The 20,030-nt window shown below is 57.2% G+C and overlaps 3 protein-coding genes and 2 non-coding genes across 5 annotated transcripts; 2 read left to right on the forward strand and 3 right to left on the reverse strand.

Annotated features, from left to right (window-relative positions):
• Positions 1 to 338: 338 nt before the first annotated feature.
• On the reverse strand, positions 339 to 1,730 carry BESB_033200 (uncharacterized protein; the record flags this gene model as incomplete). Its single annotated transcript, XM_029361908.1, has 2 exons — positions 339 to 801; positions 1,198 to 1,730. The coding sequence occupies 2 exons, from the start codon at positions 1,728 to 1,730 to the stop codon at positions 339 to 341; spliced, it is 996 nt and encodes a 331-aa protein (XP_029215056.1).
• Positions 1,731 to 3,507: 1,777 nt separating this feature from the next.
• On the forward strand, positions 3,508 to 6,736 carry BESB_033210 (uncharacterized protein; the record flags this gene model as incomplete). Its single annotated transcript, XM_029361909.1, has 4 exons — positions 3,508 to 5,305; positions 5,762 to 5,860; positions 6,214 to 6,338; positions 6,644 to 6,736. The coding sequence occupies 4 exons, from the start codon at positions 3,508 to 3,510 to the stop codon at positions 6,734 to 6,736; spliced, it is 2,115 nt and encodes a 704-aa protein (XP_029215057.1).
• Positions 6,737 to 8,205: 1,469 nt separating this feature from the next.
• On the forward strand, positions 8,206 to 8,285 carry BESB_033260. Its single transcript has one exon. It is a non-coding gene; the product is annotated as a tRNA-Leu (tRNA).
• A 487-nt stretch (positions 8,286 to 8,772) lies between these two features.
• On the reverse strand, positions 8,773 to 8,852 carry BESB_033270. Its single transcript has one exon. It is a non-coding gene; the product is annotated as a tRNA-Leu (tRNA).
• A 1,602-nt stretch (positions 8,853 to 10,454) lies between these two features.
• BESB_033220 (uncharacterized protein) lies at positions 10,455 to 16,396 on the reverse strand (the record flags this gene model as incomplete). Its single annotated transcript, XM_029361910.1, has 9 exons — positions 10,455 to 10,519; positions 11,202 to 11,280; positions 11,787 to 12,016; positions 12,642 to 12,885; positions 13,115 to 13,198; positions 13,549 to 13,637; positions 14,081 to 14,612; positions 15,280 to 15,446; positions 15,805 to 16,396. The coding sequence occupies 9 exons, from the start codon at positions 16,394 to 16,396 to the stop codon at positions 10,455 to 10,457; spliced, it is 2,082 nt and encodes a 693-aa protein (XP_029215058.1).
• Between the last annotated feature and the right edge of the window lie 3,634 nt (positions 16,397 to 20,030).

Genomic DNA, 20,030 nt, shown 5'->3' on the forward strand with positions numbered 1-20,030 from the left:
TCAAGACGGGACCCAGCTGAAGGCGCAGGGCAACGACGCTGCGTACAGATACCCACCACGGCGACCTGGGCAGTGTAAGCGAACAAGCGGGAGACGAATCGTCCACTTTCCCCAAAACGCACGTGACACGCGGAAGGGGGGACACACGAACTTCTGATGACGTCGCGTGAAGACGGACACACGAAGACTGCAGACAGACGAGAAAGCACATACTTTTTGGTATGTGCCGCACTCCACGTTAGGAAATCACATCTGCCTGGAGACCTGTTGTTTGAGGCCCCGCATCTACCCTTGTAAGACCAAGAACACGCATCGGCTCGCGACCACAGACCGGCACGCTACTCGCCTTTGCCGCAGCAACTCAGGACAGAACGGATGGAGTAGACAGTGGAGAAAAGTCCCAGGATGGCGCAAGCCAGTGAAGTGCAGGACTCGATGACAAGCCATTTGCCCCCACCCATAATTGCATACACCTTGTACTTGTCCCAAATATCCTCTGACGGAGCCTTGGAGTATTGGGGCACGCCGGAAATCCCAATTTCGTCCACAACGCTACGATACGTGGCTGCAGTTACAATGCAGCTGATCATGGCGAAGACCACCACACACGCGAACGCCGCAGCTACCAGAATATTGCAGATCTTCGGCGACAGGCAGCAGTGAGTGATATTCAACATGATGACGACGCCCGCCGCAATAATGAACCAGATCACGCCCATGCTGACAGTGTAACCTTGGCCGCCACCGCCGATAAGGAAGATGCCACCACATACGATGATCAAGGTGACACAGGGGACGTACCTGAAAGACACAATAGTCGACAAAACGTTCGCATGAATTTTCAACTCCGTTGCACGCGGAGTCTGAAGCGAGAGCGATGTAGATCTTCGGGCTTCACCAGCAGAAGACGAGTTTCAGAATGTGAAGCAACGCTCAACGTGGACCCAACGGATACTTTCTAAAACGCGGCTCCCTATCCCCTGCCACCCGTACCGTGACGTAGGCCGCCACTGAAACAGAACGAACCCTATGCATGTACGAATTCGAGAAGATCCTCTGCTCCACGTGCCACGAAGCATACCCTACCGATGACTAAATGACAAACATCGCCTTTTATCGCGAACATGCGCTACCTGATGTGGCGGAGAAAACAAATGCCCCAGCTTGATCGCGGCAATACGCGTTACATCTACTTACAGTTGGGCCTCAGGGATGGGGGTGTCGTTGCTCATGCCGTTCGCACGGCCGAACGAAGCGAGGGTCGCGAGCGCGAGAACCGAAGCAGCCAGGATGTATCCGCTGTTGGTTCGAGCGAAGAACGTGTCACCAGCCGACCACGAGCTAGCGCCTTCGAACGCAAGCTCAGAGTGCTTTACGTACGAAATGTACGGCTGCAGATATGCTCCCGCAGTGGCAGCACTCACGACGCAGTAAATGCTCTCCGCGATATTGATTATGCACAAAGGGCACAAGAAACACGGACTGACAAAGAGACCTAAGGCCACCACGGCAGCGATCAGCACGGCAAGTGCGACATGGACTACACCCATCCACGTGAAGACACGGTACGCGTTGCTGGTGAGAGAAGCCGCCTCCAAAATGTCACGGATGTTGCTGTCGTAGCCAACGATGACCATGATAACGCCCGTCACGAGCTGCAAGCTCAACGCTATGCACCACGTGCCCACCGCTGGGCTTTCGTAGCCGAATCGCTTCGAACAAAGCCCCATGGTGAATGAGACGAAACGACTAGCAACTTGACGGAAAAATACGCAGTGTGACTCTTCGAAACGATGATTCAGACACCTGATTCACAAGCCGCCCCCTCAACCGCAGTGTGATGTGACCTGGAACTGGAGAATGGGGTCCCCGAGCTGCACGCCTGAATTTTGGCTTGACGCGAGGAGTTGCCGCAGGGTCGCCTGTAAACTAACAGAAGAGTTTGCACGACGACCACAAAACAGCCGTTTCAGTCCAGCACACGCACGAAGTCAACCTTCAATCACCCTCAACCCGGATAATAGAAGTGGCTGATTTTTGCCCACGTGCATGGATGTAGCCCGTTTGTACCACAGTTACAAGCGACGTCTACGCAACTACGTCGAATCACTGCAGCGCGCGCATCGCTCACGAAGCTGCCGGCCATAGCCCTCTCTCTGCTCCACATAGGGGCTAGTGTAGCCCCGCCACCGATTTCAAGATTATTATCCCCCGCCAGGCGCCAGCGCGCGCTCCCGATGACGCCACATCGCCTAGTATTCGGGGAGAGCTTCGCCACGCGTCGGTGTCTGAGGCATACCTGCGAGCGCGATAAAGCCAGTTAGATAGCGGAACGATGAAGACTGAGTGAGTGAGCCGTTAGCCCTTAACGGCAGAGCAAGAACAGTCGCTGGCAAAGAATGCTTCATTGCGCCCAGCGCCCTTCGATATATTGCGTGTCGTGTTGCTCGCTCATGCGGACGGGGCGTTTTGAGTGGTTTTTTTCGCCAAGCATGCCCGTGGATATCGTGCTTGACTAGAACGAACAGAGCAACCGTGGCTAACACAAAACGGATCGGGAGGTGTTTGGTTACACATCTGGGAGCACCCTGAGGCGCCCTGTCTGACGCTCTGCGACGCCACTTCTTTGCGCGTTGCTAATTTGGAATTCGTGGCGCGCAAAAAAAAACCCAGTGGGCGAGCCACCCGCAGGTGGTATCCTCTTTCTTCTGTGTCCCTAGACCCTTTCATATATCTCAGCCCCTTTTTGTCTCTGTTCTTACATGGAGCACTCATAGTTTCTGCGCTGTTTCGCTCTGTCTTTTCTGTCTAGTACTCCGTGGTTCCAAACTCCGCAACACGCCTGCTGTCTGGCGCGATATCATCCGCGCAGCCGCCCGTGTGTCTAATTCTTTGACAAGGGCGTTTTTCCCGTTCAAAGGGGAAGTAGAGGCGCAAGCTCGTTATACTCCGTGGGAACTGAGCTTCAGTGGTAGGAGTGACCTGGTGGACTGAGGTATCATCGTCGCGTGGATTTGTCGACGCTGACTGTGTGAAAACGGAAGCTTCAGAGCTGGAGCGCTTCAGGTTCTGTCTTGCTGTGGTAATCTCTGTGCGTTTGATTCTTTAAGAGTGTTTCAGGCGCGTCTTTGAAAACTTTTGAAGCTGTTTTCCCGCGATTCGGGGCTGCCCTGCCAGCTGCGCAGCACTGTGCACAGCGGCGGGATAGCGAAACCTCCGCGATTTTTCTCCGGCGTTCTTCACGGTGTAGACCCAGTTTCGCAGGCGCGTTTTGGGTTGAGTTTCTCTCGTGCTTGTTCCACCTCGGAAGCACCCGTGGTTTGTTGGTTCCGTGGCTGCCTGCCGTGCACTGGCGCGCCCCCAGCATCTGAACCTTGCTTCTGAAAGCACGTCGCGCCGCCTCTGGTCACCGCACAGCACGCGCACGAGCGCGTGCGTCTCGCTTGCCACATTCCTTGCTCGTTTCCTGAGTTTTTCTCAGAAATTCGCCGGTTCGTTTCTGGCGCAATGGCAGCGACCGCCTTGGCGAGAGAGACTCAGCCACGGTCAGCGCTCCAAGTCTCTGCACAGGTGGGGACTTCAGTAGGAGAGATGGCGCCAGTCCTCGGTGACGACCGGAGGGCTGGTCTTGAGGGAGCGGCGGAGACGCAGTCAGATGCGGTTCTGGAAGCGCGAGACTCGCGAGCGGACGGCGCGATTGACGCGACGTCTTCCCAAAATGGAAAGCCCAACGAAGATACGGAAGAAAGCACCGAGGCGTCGTCAGGGGTCACGGGGGAAGCGGAGGAGTCCGGCGAACCGGAACCAAGCGCTGCGGCCGAAAATGATGAAGCAAGCGACGAACGACCTCCCGCGATATCTGAGAAAGAAAATTTGAGCGAGGAGGCTCCACAGGGCGAAGCTGCAGCGGATGCTGATGCGGAGCCAGGGGAGCTTTCCCCGGAGGCACAAGACGCCGCTTCTGTAACCGAGAAGCGCGAAGACGCACCCGTCGACGACTCCAAGGAGTGCTCGCCAAGTGCTAGAACCCCCCCTGCGAACACGGAGGTGCCTTCGGACACGCAGGGCGACTTGAGGGCCGCAATGCAGCGAGACTCAGCCAGCGCAGTGGATGCACGCGATCAGGAGAAATCCGCCTCCACTGACGTGAAAAGAGACGCTGCGACGATCCAAACGAACGAGCCGAAACCCGAGGATGTGGCGGCTGCGACAGGACCCTCCGCGGCGGAAGCCGAAGAACAGGCTACTCGGGCCGAGGAGCCCCAGCCGAGCCCGACGGCAGCCCTTCCAGCGGATGCCGCTACTAAGCAAGAACCGAGCGACGACCAGCCTCAGACTGCGACGCGGTCAGGAGGCGCAGAAGAAGTGGCTGCTCTCGCTGGTGCGCCCGGCGCTCAAAGTCGAAAATCCGCGAAGGAGGACGCCAAGGGTGATGCTGACATGCCGGCGTCTGGCGCGCCCGCGTCTGCAGAGACAGGAAAAGAGAAAGAGTCTCCACAGTCAACGCCCGGTGGCGAGCCGCCGGCGAGCGCCAACGGCGAGAGGGGGGAGAAGAAGCTGAGGAAGAAGAAGAAGGAGAGGAAGACGGTCTTTGAGAGCGTGCCGGAGCCTTCGAAGGCCCACACGGGCGCTCGGGCTGCGGCGCTTGCGCGCAAGGAATCGCAGACGGTCTTCGAGTCCGCGCCCGCGGAAAAAAGTGCAGCGCACTTCCGAGCGTGTGAGAAGGCGCCGGAGAGGCAGCAGCTGCGAACTGTTTTCGAGGCACAGAAGGCTGAGAAGAGCTCCGCCCACGTTCGGTACGGAGATAAAGCTCCTGATCGAACGGAGGGTCCGACTGTGTTTGAGGCGCAGCGGACGGCGAAGAGTACCGCAGACTTCAGAGCCGGCGAAAAGATCTCAGACCGCAAGGAGGGTCAGACTGTCTTCGAATCTCAGCGCTCTACAAAGAGCATCGCCGACTTTAGAGCGGACGAAAAGCTCTCCGACCGCAAGGAAGGCCGCACCGTCTACGAAGCTCAGCGATCGACGAAAAGCGTTGCGGACTTCCGGGCTGGGGAGAAGCTCTCAGACCGCAAGGAGGGTCAGACTGTGTTTGAATCTCAGCGCTCGACAAAGAGCATCGCCGACTTTAGAGCGGACGAAAAGCTCTCCGACCGCAAGGAAGGCCGCACCGTCTATGAAGCTCAGCGATCGGCGAAGAGCTCGGCAGACTTCAGAGCGGACGAAAAACTCTCTGACCGCAAGGAGGGACGCACGGTGTACGAGAGCGAGCCTCAAGCGTGGCCGGCGAATGTACGATACGGAAGTAAGTCGCGCAGCGGCCGTGGCAGCCACGAAGCCTCACACGCAGAGCTTCCACTAGTTTCGACATACAGATGATGAAGCCACACCACCGCGAACCCCGTTTGCTTTCTTCGTGGGCGGCGCCCTCAGCAGGCTCACGTGCGCCGTTTCCAGGCGTGTCTCCTGTGAGGCGTTTGTCCTGTGAGACCTACGAGCCCGTCGCCCATTCCTGCTAATGCTTTCTAATGCGGGCTGGGAGAGCTGCGCGACGAGGCGTAACTCGCGAGAGGCAGCGTAAAATAGCCTGTGTACGTATCGCAGCTCCTTTCGCTCCTGTTGCCCAGCGAAGGAGTGGAAAGCAGGTTTGTCGGCTCTTTGGGGTGCCCGGCGTCCGCACAGTGCATATGGCGGTATCAGGCGTAAAGAGATGCCGCAGAGGCGCTTTCTGCACCTCTTTGTGGGCTGTGCTTGTTCGCAGTGGATGTAAAGAAGCAAGAGAGTTTCGTGGGCGCCAAAACGGTGTTCGAGAGCCAGCCCCTCCAGTCTCGTGCCAGTGTCAAATACGACACCAAGCTGGGTAAGAGCGCGGCAGAGGGGGTGTGGATGCTTTCATCAGGTTCTAAAACCGCAGCATACTGCTTGAATGGCCGCGAGCGGATTGCATGCGTGTGGCCCGGTGTCGGCTCCATTCAGCAATGGATGCCTCTGTCCCCACGACAGGTGTTTTTTGGCGGGCGAGTGCAGGCCTGCGGCGCAAGCACCAGCCATGAGCTGCGCGTTTTTTTTTAGGTTCCGCGGGTTTCATGGCGCGAGGCGCTGCTTAGGCCCCTTCGCTGGACGCGGTTCTGGGGGCGAGACTTGCGGGCAGGTCAGGGTCGTCACCACGACTCCATCGGAACTTGTTGACTCTCTGCGTTTGCTGCCCTGCAGAGCCTGTGAGCAAGGGACCGACTGTGTTTGAGAGCCAGCCCGCTGAGACGAGGGCGACGACGTCGTGGAGAGATCGCAAGGTCGATCCTGCCGCGGCGCCGACTGTGTTCGAAAACCAGCCCAAGGTGAGTCCGCACACACAGGTGTGACTGGCGGATGCACCATTAAATGCGTGTCCTGGACTGCAACGCAGTGAAGCCTTTTAGCTTGCAGCGCGAGTGCCGAAGGTCTCTAGGGGCCACCGGCCGGGGCTGCGCAGCGTTCCTGGTGGGGGGACGACGACGACGACGACGTAAAGGGCTGTAGTTTACGCTGCCGCGGAGCAAGAGGTACCGATTTTCGTGATTCGTGCGTCATCTGGAGAGGCACATATCTGCTGTCGCTGGTTTCCAGTTTTTCTCCACGTCTTTTTGCGCGTGTGTCTTCGCAGATTATCCGCGTCGACGCGTCAGCCAACCGTCCACTGACGTCGAGCAGCAGCGAGTATGAAACTGACACGGACGAGGACGAGGACGAAGAATAAAGTTTTTTTTTCTCGTCCAGCCGGAGGTCGCGACACGGATCATGCGGAGCGGGGAACTCGCACGCGAAGATTCAAGAAGAGCAAGTGTGTTTTTCTTTCCGGCTGTGGTACACTCTCCCCGAATTCGGGACACTGTCGATGCACATCCGTCTTTTACACGGGAGCTATCATTCTGCGGATATGATCATCATTGGACAGATGACTGAATATGTATCCAACCAGTGTTTATGCTGCGCCCGACGGAGCAGATTCACGTGATTGGCTTCTTTTCGGCCGGGGCCGCCTCGTGGGAGACGCGGACAGCGCGAGGGGACTCGACTTCTCTTTTCTGTCAGTTGTTGGTTCTGTTTTGTCGCAATGTGGGGGACGTCAGTCTGTTCGTGCGGCCACGTGGGGCCCCCGAACCCGCGAATTTCATGGCCGCGGGTTTCTTGCCACGAATGTGGCTCTATTCAATTGCTGACCGCCTGCTTGTGCGAGCACTTGCCCAGCACATCGGTTAGCACACCCGTGCAGCGGAGAAATCTTCCGTCTCGCTAGAAAAAACAGAGCCAGGCCCATGAGAGTCTTCACGCACACAGTCGCTCGAGCGGGCTGCGCGTTCGCTCGGTCGCATGAGCCGCAGGTGACACATTCGGAAATTGTGCTCCAGACGTGGACATGTCGGCAATAGTGGCTCCGTAGCACTGTGTTTCTGGGTGTTAAGCCATTGACGCGGGCAGCGGACACGCTTTTGCCCCTCGAGAGCACGAGAATGGAAACAATACGTTGACGTTGCGAGGCCGCAGCAGACCTCCGGAGGTACCGCTGAGATGCTAATGTTCAAACAGACAACACGCCTGACGCGTTTCTGTGACGATGATTGAAATGGAAGGGGAAAAAACTCTGGTATCCTGGTCGTCCGCAGCAGCCTGATGCAGCTCTGCACAATCGCCGATAATTTTTCCGCTGTAAGAGGGTAGCATAGAACTGCCATGTAGCCTACCGCACGACGCCCACAAAAGAAGTGCATATCTTCATATGTCGAGCTCCGGAGAGGAGTGTGTGGCTGTTAGTGCGAGTCGTTCCCCTCAAACACTGCCTGGCTGGCGCGCTTGCACCATAATGCAAGCGATGCTCCCTCCCTCTGGTCCGGGAGAACTCGTTGATCCCGATCTCGGCCGGAGGGCATCCGCGTCAGGGTTTTACGATTTCAGCAGTGCTCCTGTGGCTGTGCCGAATGAGTTGACTGATTGTACCGTCTACGACCCCTGTAGGGCTGGCGTCAACAAGACGCTGAGCTGGGGTATCGCATATGTGGCGGCTTGAATGAGAAAGGCGCTCGATCTTAGCTTTCAGGGGCCCTAGTCTTAGCTCTAGAAACCTACAAATTCATTAGTTCTCACGCGCGGCAATGGCCTTTTGACATGTGGTCATCAGCCCGTTGCTTTCCGTTATGAGAAGGGGGAGTCGCAGCGACGACGGTTTCTGTCAGGATGGTCGAGTGGTCTAAGACGCTACGTTCAGGTCGTAGTCCGCGAGGGCGTGGGTTCGAATCCCACTTCTGACAGCTTTGCTTTGATGTGTGTCCTATTACTTTTGCTAATAGTCATCGGTGATTCCGCACGCTAACGAACGATGGAAGTCGTATTTTACTTTATATTGATTTTAAAGAAAACTCGGATGAGAGCGGTGCCACGTCTCCGAATTTCATGAAGAGGTCGCATATGCGTGGGTTTAGTCTCCTATCGCCGGGAGTCGCTCTGCTCTTCAGGCAGTGAACGATGATGCTGCAGTCGGTCTGAGTCGAAACAACAAGTGCGTCTTTTGAGGCGCATACGCTTCATCGTCACCGGCCCGACGATTCACTTAGAGCCGCACGACACGAGAAGTGCGAAACAGCGGGTGTCCGTATCGACCCGCAGATGATAACCGACTGTGATTTCCAGGTTGTGCTACGCGTGCCGCAGCACTACAATCAATTATTTATCTTTGTTGTTTATCTGGTGTACGTCTCTCGACAGTGGGATAGAAGCGCTACGAAGAAGAAAAGCGTGTGTCAGAAGTGGGATTCGAACCCACGCCCTCGCGGACTACGACCTGAACGTAGCGTCTTAGACCACTCGACCATCCTGACGGGAGCCGTGCTCTGTGATCTTCTGGTGAATTGTGGGTGAACGAGACAGCGACCATTCAGAACATGCTCCGCTGTTGACCACCCGGAGAAGACGATCGCTATTGGCAATGTGTGCCGAAGTTTGTGCTGCACATAGCTGACGTCAGAACACCGCGTTGTGATGCTTGTTTTACGGCGAAAACCGTCAGACTGCTGAAATATACACTATCACTAGACTGCACCAACACGTACTCAGTGAAAACTGCTTCACTACGCGGCTTCACTTCCTTCGCGCGTGCAGTACCTCCGAACGCGTAGAACCGTCACGCAAACTATTTGTGCTTCTGCGCAGCCTTGCAAGTAGTCATGCCGAGTGGGCATTAGTTCAGATCTATCTGGAAAACCCGCATTAGCAGGGTACAGACAAAAACTTGCTTGAGAGTGATACACGGACTTTACGGAAATAATGATCTATAGAGGATTTCACGCAACCTTGTCATCTGTCTCTTTCCGTTCTACCCTCCCTCCCGCCTGGCGCATGCGACGGCGGGCGACCCGCGAACAGATTGTGGAAAGAATGAGCAGTGACAGCCACGTGGACAAACCACATACAGACGGGGAATACGCCCAAACTAACAAGCAACAAAAAGGGGGAATATGACCAAACTTGACAAATGCGAGCTGGGAGTCCTCATTCCTGGACTCCAGTAAAAAGAAGCCTTGTCACATTGGATTCTGCCTTTCTCCATCGGTATACACAGCCCTAGCGCGCTTCAGACCCGGACCAGCACCCGCTTTCTTGCGGGCACTGCGGATTTCTTGCACTGTTCAGCTTTGGCGTGAATCCGCGCGGCCTCTGCTGACGCAGCTGCTCGCCAAGTCGTCTGAGGGGCGAGACTGCTGTCGCGCGCATGCGAACGCAGACAATCGATGTCAGTGCCATTTCTCATGCATTTCACACAGAGTATGTTCGCGCATCGAAACCGAAGCGTGCGCGACAGTACTGAGGACACAACGTGATCACGAACAGGCACCACACCGCAACCAACAGATACGTCTGCTGCAGCGAGCGACAGCCAGTTCCACTGCCAGCCACACAGCGCCACCCCACGCCCAGGGCCCGCTCGGCACCTGGCGATGCCCCTACACGGTGGCTGAAAAGTGAAAAATCTCTGAATCCACTAAAAAAACACCACCAAGAGCCAACGCCACGCCTACGGACCACGCGGATCATAAGCCAAAAAACAAAAAGCGCCCAGCCCAACGGCCGCCTCTCGTGGCAATCACGTTTCCGGGTGCAAGCGCACCCATGCGTACACGGCGTATACATCCGTGCCGAAAATACATGTCGAAGCCTGCAAACATACGAATGTGTAAAGATATATCCAAATGTCTCTGTATTTCTGTACAGACGTTTTCAAGCCTGTGGCAGGGCGTACGCAGGCTGTGCGTAGATTCGGCCAAGGCCGCGGAATTCGGGGCCGCCTCTGCGAATCCCGTTCCCGCGAACGCCTCCTCTGGTCTCCACTAGACTTGGCACAGTCCCTCGAAGAGCGTTGACAAGTGACAAACGAAGGGTTTAGGGAATAAGGACAAAACCTAAACCGTTTTGCGGCGAGTCAGTTAGCAAGGCGCTTTGAAGCTCATGTCCACTGGATCGCCCTTCTTGATAGTCAGAACGCCGGAAACTGAAAAACACACACAGACAATACAATTCCGTCCGTGAGCCCTCCAAATCCTGCTCATGACGGAAGACGAGACCACCCTCGAACCTAAGCACCAACTCGTTTTCAAGCAGTGCACAAAACATCCAATCCAGTGCTCTGCCTTGGGCATTGAAACTAACAAAAAAGGCGATGCTGCGGATTGCGGACACGGCCTCCCGCCAGCAAACGCTGCCGGCCCTGGACCCCCATCGGTCCCCAGTGGAAAGAGTCGGAAACAGTCCAGAACTCTCCTGTGCTGACACGTCTGCCTTCCACCAGCATCCAACAATAAACAACTACATCCATGCATATATATATGCATCTATATACATATATATATGCATCTATATACATGTATACATATATATGCAACAAAACAGGCGGAACCAGCCGCCTCAACGCTGAACTGTTTCGTTCTAGTCAAGGAATTGAAATGCCCGCAGTCGGCGGCCACCGCTAAAAAGGCATATTCAACACAGGCCTTGGCGCCCGGACGGCTCTACGCTTCCCCGTGTTTAAACGACGCGCTGGGCTCTGCGCGAGGCGCCTTCCACATCGATCTCGCTCTTCGAAGCGCGAGCCAGCGACTGCCTACAAGGGCATGCAACTGCCTATCGCCGCGTGCTGCTTGAATCACTCCGCAGGCCGAGACCCACACGCTTACTAACTGTGCAAACGACCGAGCCAAACATGATGACGAGCAATAGCACGACCAGAATGTAGTCCGCGTGATATCTCTTGACCTGAACAAGTCAACAGCCGCACACACGCACACACACACGACGGAGTCTCGCCCCTCCCCTCCCGCGAAAGGAGACGACGCGCACCGAAAAACCGAGTCGCACGGAGAACTTGTTGGTGCGCATGCGACAGCGTCGCTGCGTGCTTGATGCATATGCCTAGTGACCCGACCCCTCCACACACAAAAACCCGGAGGAAAAACGACTCCACATATATAAATCTATATTTGCCTCCACACATTTACGCATATACAACTGCACCGCTATCCGTGTGAAAGACAGCCTTTTCCTGTCTCTCCCTGTCGGTCTCCCTCTCTTTTGGAGTTCACAGCACCTCACTGCCTGCACTACATGGGTCAGTCGCTACGCACGCGCTCAAAGGGTATCAGCATCTGCATGTGCGCGACGCATCCGGAGCCGCGCGAGCCCACTCGCCCGCTTCCGCATGATCAACTCTGCAGGATCAACGCCAGGCGACTCATGGTCTGCGGTGTGTATGAGCGTCTCACGAGTCTATCCACGAAAGCCTTGCCGATGAGAGTGGTGAAGAAGCAGACGCCGAAGAGCAGCAGACAGTAGTCCCACGGAGCAGTTGCAGACGCGATGCTGATGGCCGCTGCCGAAGAGCTCGTGAACAAAATCAGCGTCGTGTTCACCGACGTGGTCACCGCGGGCGGGACGCCATTCGTCAGCAGAAACGGGCCTAAGACGAGTCCGCCACCGATGCCCACGACGCCCGCTGCAGTCACAAACGAACGCGAAAAGCGACGCCCCGCACACATGCAACCGACCAGCTGCCGCTCTAGGCCAAAGGAGACGCATGCGGACATGCCGCCAAGAACCATCTAGTCGCATATAAATATATACATAAATACATACATATATATATGTATGTCCATGTAGATGTACGGGGATCTCCGCGGGTAGGCGGCGTCTTCACGACGCGGAGAGACGTCTAGACAGAGTTAGCAGCTGCGGCGCAAACCACGCTCGCAGCCGAAATAAAATTACGGATGTAGTTCCGCGGAAGGCTCACCGCTCGTATGTCAGTGCAACGATGCAGGTAAATCATCTTCCTATCACACGGGTGCTCCAAAGCGTGCGTGGGTCTGTCACGCGCAAGCGGCTACCCGGCGCCTCGCTCGCACACCGGCAAGCCCCGCACATAGACATGCACATATCCGGATATACGTACACATACCTATAAAGAAAATTGGGGATATATATGCATGACTCATATGTGCATGCACGTGCTTCTAGGGTCGCGGTGGAAATTCGCGTACCACCCTCGCCTGTGTGTGCGCGATTTTCTTTTCGCTGCTTCTTTGCGATTGGCTCGTTGTTTAGAGACACGGCAGTCTCACCCATGATGCCGGCAGTCAGGGAGACGAGCAGAAGCAAATGCACATTCTGAAAAGAGTACTCGAGCTCGCCCGCGGCCTTGTCTGCGCCCGCCTCGCCGCCGATCGGCAGCCCCAAGGCCCTCTTTCTCTCTTTGGCTTTCTCGTCGCGCCGCCACAAATATATAGCGCAGAAATAGGACGAGGTCATGAGGAAGACGGCTGCCGACACGTACACCGCCCAGTACGAAGGGCCGCAGAACCGGACCTGAAAAAACGACAGAGACTAACGTCCTCGAGGAATGGAAACGCGAACAAGGCTCGAGAGGTGGTGCGACGTGGATTTCTGCAGCGACTGACTCTTGGTTTGGTGCCAAGACGACTCCGAACAGCGGCTCAGGAGACCGGGTAGTCGAGCGATGATACCGACGCGGCGGCACGCCGTAGGGGCTTGCCGCCCTCGCGGATTCATGCGCGCTTCAAGGCTCAATGCTTACCAGATCCCACGGAGTCTGTCGGCCTCCTTTGACAATCGTGAATGCCAGATTGATCGCGTAAATTATGAACATGACGAGCCACTTCTGAGCAGAAACACGCCATACGAGACTCCCAAAGCATACATTTAACGTGATGAGGGTCATGAAAGACACAGGAGACCTTGTTTTTTTAAACAAAGACCTTCAAAATCTAAACGCCCTTTGCTTCCTCCCCCTCCGCTGAAGGCGCGTGTTTTCTCGTCGCCCGTCTCCACGCCAGAAGAGCTCCAAGCTTCTTACAATTGACGCTGAAGTCTCCCCTCTGCAACCCTTCGAGACACACTCGACGCGCTCAAACCGCTCACAGGCTCGCTTCTCCGTCACCGCCTCCCCGACACGTTTGCCTGGAGGCCCGCGCGCTCCCTTCTTCGCCTACTTTTGCACGCAGAGCTCACCTGAGGACTGTGACCGCGCAGAGCTGCCGCCAGTGAGAACGCGCCGGAAGGCTGCGCAGACGCCTTCGCCGCTGCAGCGCCTCCCTCGCCTTGACCTAACGAAGAGAGAGAGACAGGGACGACTCGCAGCTGGGGGGGGACGCCGACGGTTAGCGCGGGCTCACAGAGCCCAGCGCGGAATCCAAGCAGAAAAACAGCCTTTCTTCTCTCCTCAAGCGACGGAATCCAACTGAACCAAATGCGCCCTGAGCAACAAGCCGCGCACTCTCCCGCCTAATCCGCGAAGGGCACTACCACGGGGCGCCTTTATCAATCACGAGGATGAAACACGCATGCGCGCGCAGCCAAGTCACTCTTAAAGCACATACATGAGCTTCTGTGAATAGACAACTCACAGTCTATTCGTGTGAGACGAAAACTATCTTATCCGTAGACGCTTGTCTCTCCTTGCCTCTCTTCCGCAGCAGATCACCTTGATGCGCTGCTGTGCTTCCTCGGATTCGCGTCGGTGCCCGAGCCCCTCCTCTCTCACCCGCTATGGCGACATCGCCATCTCTGTCTACGTTGTCCGTATTTTCATCTCTTATCGCTTCTCCTGAGGCCTCTCTCGCCTCCGCGCTCGCTTGCGGGTGCGCGCCGCCGCCCACACCCGTCATCTCGATGCAGGCGGCATTCCCAGCTTCCACGTCGCCGCCGCCCGCCTCTGCGCGACTCTCACCAGATCGGGCTGCGCCTGCGGTGTCGCACTCCTCGGCGTGCGCGGCTTCTCCGCGGCTGCCCTCCCGCGGAGATGAAGGCGCCGAGGCCGCCCGGTAGTGGCGCGCCTGTTCCTCCTCCTGCTGTTCTTCCTCAAGCGCCTCGCAGACGCTTCCGCTGCGGGTCGCGAGCAGCGCGCGCGTCTCTTTGCTCTCGCGCTTCAGACGCAACATCTGCCGGGATGTCTTGTACGCCGTCGCCAACAGTAAAACGACCAGCGCCGCCACAATCACGTAGACGGGGCAACACCGGTTGATCACCAACCCGTACGTCGCGCCCGCAATCTGCATCGGCCCCATCAACAGCACCTGACGCCCCAACACGCACACGCAAAAAATAACAAAAGTAGGAAAAATACAGAAAAATTAATAAATGCGCACAGGCTGCTGCGCGGCGTCCAGCCGTCGACAAGAACGCACTCTTGTTGTTGCGGCAAACGGTCAAAGCGCCACAGACGTCTTGCCGCCTATACGGACACCTGTCCCCCCTACCCCTTTCCCCACCTACCCCCCCCTCCAAGCCGTAGAACACACTCCACTCAAACTCTCCACAAATGCATGCAGGCTGTACGAGTGCTTGCGAAGATCGCCGGCAGTGCGCATGGGCGACGCCTCGGAGGCCCGTTTCAAGAAATCGTTCGCGCCGCAGCACGTCGCAGAGGCGCTCGCGACCCGCGGTAGGCCTCTGTGATGCAGCGCCTCGAACGAAAGGCGACTCGTGCGAGAATCGAAACCTGGCTAGCGATAGGCCAAACTGGTGTGACACGAAGACCGCGTGTTAAGAGAGCAGTGAGTCCGGCACGGTACCTCAACTGATGTAGGCGCACAGATCTCACCAACCACAGATTTACGGACGCCACAGTCTGCAAAAACAACAAATAACTCGTCCGCCCCCAGTGCGAGCCGCGGCAGAGATACATACAGCGAAGGCACGTGCATTTCGTTCAATAGCCGTCACGAGGAGGAGAGGCCTCACCAAGTCGAGGTCAATCGCAGGGCGATCAAAGCGAGGGTGGCGGCGGAAGAGGTTGAGGCAGGTGCCTGCCAGCGACCCGCCAAACATGAGCGCCTGACTCGTTGCCGTCGCCTCGTAGACCGTGAAGCCCATCACCAAAATCATGACAGGGACGTAAATCGCGCCGCCTGAAGAAGAGCGAAGGCACACGCGACGCACCAGAACGGCGCGGTGAAGCCGCGCGGCAGCGAGGCAGCGAAGCAGGACCCCTATGCTTAACGATGAGCGAAGCAAGAACTCAGCGGATACACGATGCCGCAGCCGACGAGACGCAAGCGAAGGCGACGGCGCGTCCAGGGAGAACGGGACTGCCGTGCCAAGAAGATGCACGAATGTGCTCGAAGACGTCTGCGACGATTCCAGCCTCAGCGCGTGCGGCAAAGTCTCTGCGAGCGTCCCCTGCAGAGGACCCGGCGCCAGACGGCAGACTGTCCTAGGAAAATTGGCGTGCCTGCAGAGAGAGAGACATACACCCTCGGCGCTCACCCCCCGCGCCGGCCGCCACGGCGATGATGCTCGCGATGCCGATGATGAAGACGCCGAGGACATCGAGGGGGTTGGAGAGGTCTTTGATGCTCTTCATAGAAGACGCGCTGTTGACGTCCGCAGCCTTCAGCCGGCGGGATGCAGCCGCAGCCGGCGGAGAATCGGGAAGTGATAAGGACGACGATGCAGACGATGCAAGGGCTCGCGAAGGGAGTAGCGCATGCAGATGCTCTTCATCCGAAGCGACAAGCGCTGCTTCCTCGCACGCAGAAGAAAGACACGGCTGCGGAGACCTCCCAGCCGCGCCCTCCTTACTGGAGCCGCTCAGAGAGAGTGAAGGACGCGCGACCCCAGCAGAATGCTCTGCCGTCGCTGCGCGCGCGAAGAGCGGAAGGGACGACGACGGAAAGGAGGAGAGCAAGGCAAAAGACGCGTCACGGCGAGAGTGTGGCAAAAAGTCACACGAGAATACAACAACGGCCGCGAGGAATGCCAGACACGCAACAGACACTGGCGTGACCGGCGCGCTGCTTCCGCATCGGTCTGCCTGCCTCGCAAGCCTTCTGAAACGAATCCTCCGAGGCGATCTCATGGTGGAGACTGCGGAGGAGTGCGAAAGGCAGACAGACACAGCGAAGCCGGCTCCTTCCTGCTTTCGCAAATCGAAAGGCGAGTCTGGAGACGAAGGAAACACTCCGGACGACTTTACAGCGCACGCGAAGCAGAAGCGCACTTCAAGTGGGTCTACGCTCTTTTCCTTCCCGGGTAAAACCGCTCTCTGCGCAAGACAGCTCGCCGTTTATTGGCGACTCGAATCCCCAATCTCGCGAGCCGGGGGGGGGGGGGGGGGGAAGGGGGGAGGGGGAGAGGGGGGGAGACCCTGGCGCCGCCGCCGTTCTCGGCGCTCCTCTGGGTAGCCAGATGCTGGAAATCGGCGAATCACGGAGTGGAGTTTCTGTGGAGAGACGGGGAACGCGGAGAACGCGAGCGATTGAATGCCAATCTGTGCTCGGTACGCTTGCCGTCGGCTGAGAGACGTCATGCCCTGTCGTTGGGTGTGCCCGCAAACTGGAGAGGACGCCGATTAGCGGGAAAAGGGGAGAAGATGCGGAATGAAGGCGCTCTCGAGGCAAGAGACATGCAGAGAGGAGAGATGACAAACGCTGTAGGCACAGGTAAGCCGCGGCAGGCTACAGCCGTAGCAGTTAAACAGTCGAGGACGCTGCGTAGTTATTATATGAAGTGTCCATTCCTTAGTGGCTGGAACGACACTCGGTCCGAACGTTCTTCGGGGCTCCAGAGGCCGGAAGAATTGAGAAGACGACTGCCGACAGAGGCGAGACGAACTTGCAGAAGAGGCGATCCCACCGAGCGACGGGTGGGGCTCGCACACAGAATCTTGCGTCGGTGAGGAACCGCGAACGCCGCAGCTCGGTTGCCTCGCAAAAAGCGACTTGTCAACACACAGCAAAGACAGAAGGGCAAACTTAGGCCCAAATTGAGAGCGCCTCTCACGATTTCGCCGTTCAAGAGACTGCCACCAGCCGCGATGCTGACCGGACGCCAGCGTCCTCCTTCCGCAAAGCAGCACGCCGGTATCCGGCTTGTGTCACCGTCGCGGCGACTCGGCAATTGCCCAAGCGATTCGCGGGAAGCTTCGGAAGGCAACCTGTCTACAGAATCGACCGGGAAGCGGGTCTGCCTGAACCTCCTGTTGGCTCACGGAGCGTGTACTCTTTCGCTGTCTCGACGTTGCCGGCATGTTCATCTGGCGGTTTGTTGTGCGAGGTTCAACAGCCCCGGAGGATGAAAAATCTGGAAAGATTCAGAGACCTGTTCGCCACAATGCGCGCCACGCAGAGAGCAAGTCGCGAACGCGCGTCCCACCGCAAAACTCTGGCAGAGACTACAAGCAGTTTCCAAACGGCGGAAGCAGGTGAATTAAGGGAGGTCAGCAGCGAGGCAGCACGGCGAAACGATACAGACGCATGCCCACGAAGAAGCGAGCAAGGTAGAACGCCGAAACACTCGGCAATAGACAAAAACGGAAGACGTCAAAAATCGTCGAGGGATTGGGGCCCTAGTGCGAGCCATGTACCGCGACTTTCTTGTTCCGATTCAGGCTGAATGCGGCACGCGGTTATCGATTCGCGAAAGTGAACCGTTCCTGGTCCGCTGCATGCAGATCACCGAGATGATTGCGGACGAGGTTCGACCCGCAGCCCCGCCTTAAACCAACATGCGGCGGCTTACACGCACCCATGAGAACTTCCAAGTAAGGCTTAGTTCCAAGAAGAACTGCTGGATACCGCGCAAACACCGCGCACAGAAACCAAATTGCGCAACCGCATACCCGCTTAGTTTTGAATCCTGATGATGCCTGGAGAGACTGGCAGATACCGTTGAGCCGCGCAGACAACCGCGAGGCAACCTGCTGAGAGCCAGGTTTCTCGGCTCGCCCTACCGCCGGCACGACGGTGTTTCGTTGTTTCCAGGGAGCTACAGAAAGTCACTCCAGCCTGCACTCTAATACTGTATTTAGCACCCAGGCTACTCGGTGGATTCTGAGCAGCGCGGTGTGCAAGAGGCACACTCGTCTGCCGTCTGCGGCTCTCAGCCCCATTCCGAGGCGCCGTGGTAGCTCATTTGCAGTCAACTAGTTCGCGGGAGACTTGCGGCCGCGCTGCTGATCCAGTTTGCGCGAGAGGGGAATCTTCACACAGCAGCCAGACTCCTGCGTGTGCTCAATCCCCCCCGGCTGATGGCGCTGTCAAAAGTTCCAGCCTCCCCCGCGCACTAGCGCTTCGTCAGAATTTCTCAAGCTCGACCTGGCGCACGTCGCGATCCTCTGCGGCGTCTGAGGAGCGAAGTCGTGTCGCCGGTACGCGTTTGTACGCATACCGGCGACATGGGCGGTAAACCTGTTGGATCTCAGGAGCCGGATGCGACCTGTGTTGCGTGTGTTTGCAACCCGAGGTGGGAGGCGCTGGCGTGCGCCGTTTCCACGTAAACGTGAAGGAGCAAGAGTTTCTTTTGTAGCCGGTTTGTCTGTAACTACATTGTTTTCGTGAGGGCAGTGGAGCAGCTCAGGCTTCCGCCCTCAACTGCATCCCCACAAAATGCAACGAAAAACAACAGATCCTGCGGAGACGGAAAACGAACCAGAGGACTGCGCCTGCACTTTGGCGACATAAACGGCAGACCTCTGTGTGACGGCAATCCCGCCGCCAGGCGGCAGATGGCTTCAAAAGGAAAAGTGAGACTAATCCGCGCCGCTAAGAAAAGGGCGGCGGCGCGCGCAGACCGCATAGGTGCTCACAGATACCCGTAATGCGCGAAAAACGAAAAATATGCATCCGTGCGACAGTGCAAACACCGCCTCGGTGCAAAGAGTACAACAAGTGCCCATACACACCTGTCCGCGATTGCCGATTTCACTGCCTCGTTACGCTGCATCCCCCCAAAGAAGTTTTTTCTGTATACGCCCTACTTGCATACACAGCAAGCACGAAAGTCTCCGCACCGACCCGTCCGCCACTCTCTCGCTTGTGCGAGGAATTCCCTTCCGCGAATACGTGTGAATTTCCTCCGCTCTTCTCGCGACCCGCGGCAGACAGTTCACGTTTGCATGCGCACGGACCGACATGCCGCGCAAAAATTAAATGTATGCGCATCTGGAGAAGCATTGCCACCTTCGGATGCACACGAACTTACAAGAAACGCAGCCCGTGTAGCTTCTGCACGCAGCCGCCCTCTCAACGGTGTGGGCGCCTCGACAGACGCGCGAGACTCTTCACCCTTCCTGGAGAGAAGACGCCCCAGCAGCCCTCCCTGTGGTGAAGGCCACGAAGGGCGGCGCATTCACCAGAAAAAGGCATTCCTATCGTGACGACTCAAAAAAAAGCGAAACTTCTCCCCCCTACCCCTACCTCCCCCCACCCGCCTGTTCCCTGGTCTGTACACGACGACTCCAAAAAAAGCCGGCGGCGATGCTCAGTGGAGGGCCGCTGAACTTGCGATTTTTTCTCGCTGACAGCGCCGAGGCCATAGTAGCGCGGGAGCGTTCCTGGCGCGCACCACTGTCTCCCTCGTATCCGTATTTATCGCGTTCGCGACCTGTTTGTCCTTGCTTGCGCACACTCGCTCTCTCTATTCGATTCTCTGCTTGCTCCCTGTCCTTCGAAACCCTGTTGTCTTTCTGATCCTCGCTTGTTGCCGCCCCTCAT

Source organism: Besnoitia besnoiti (assembly GCF_002563875.1).
Source record: "Besnoitia besnoiti strain Bb-Ger1 chromosome Unknown contig00019, whole genome shotgun sequence".
Classification (NCBI taxonomy): domain Eukaryota; phylum Apicomplexa; class Conoidasida; order Eucoccidiorida; family Sarcocystidae; genus Besnoitia; species Besnoitia besnoiti.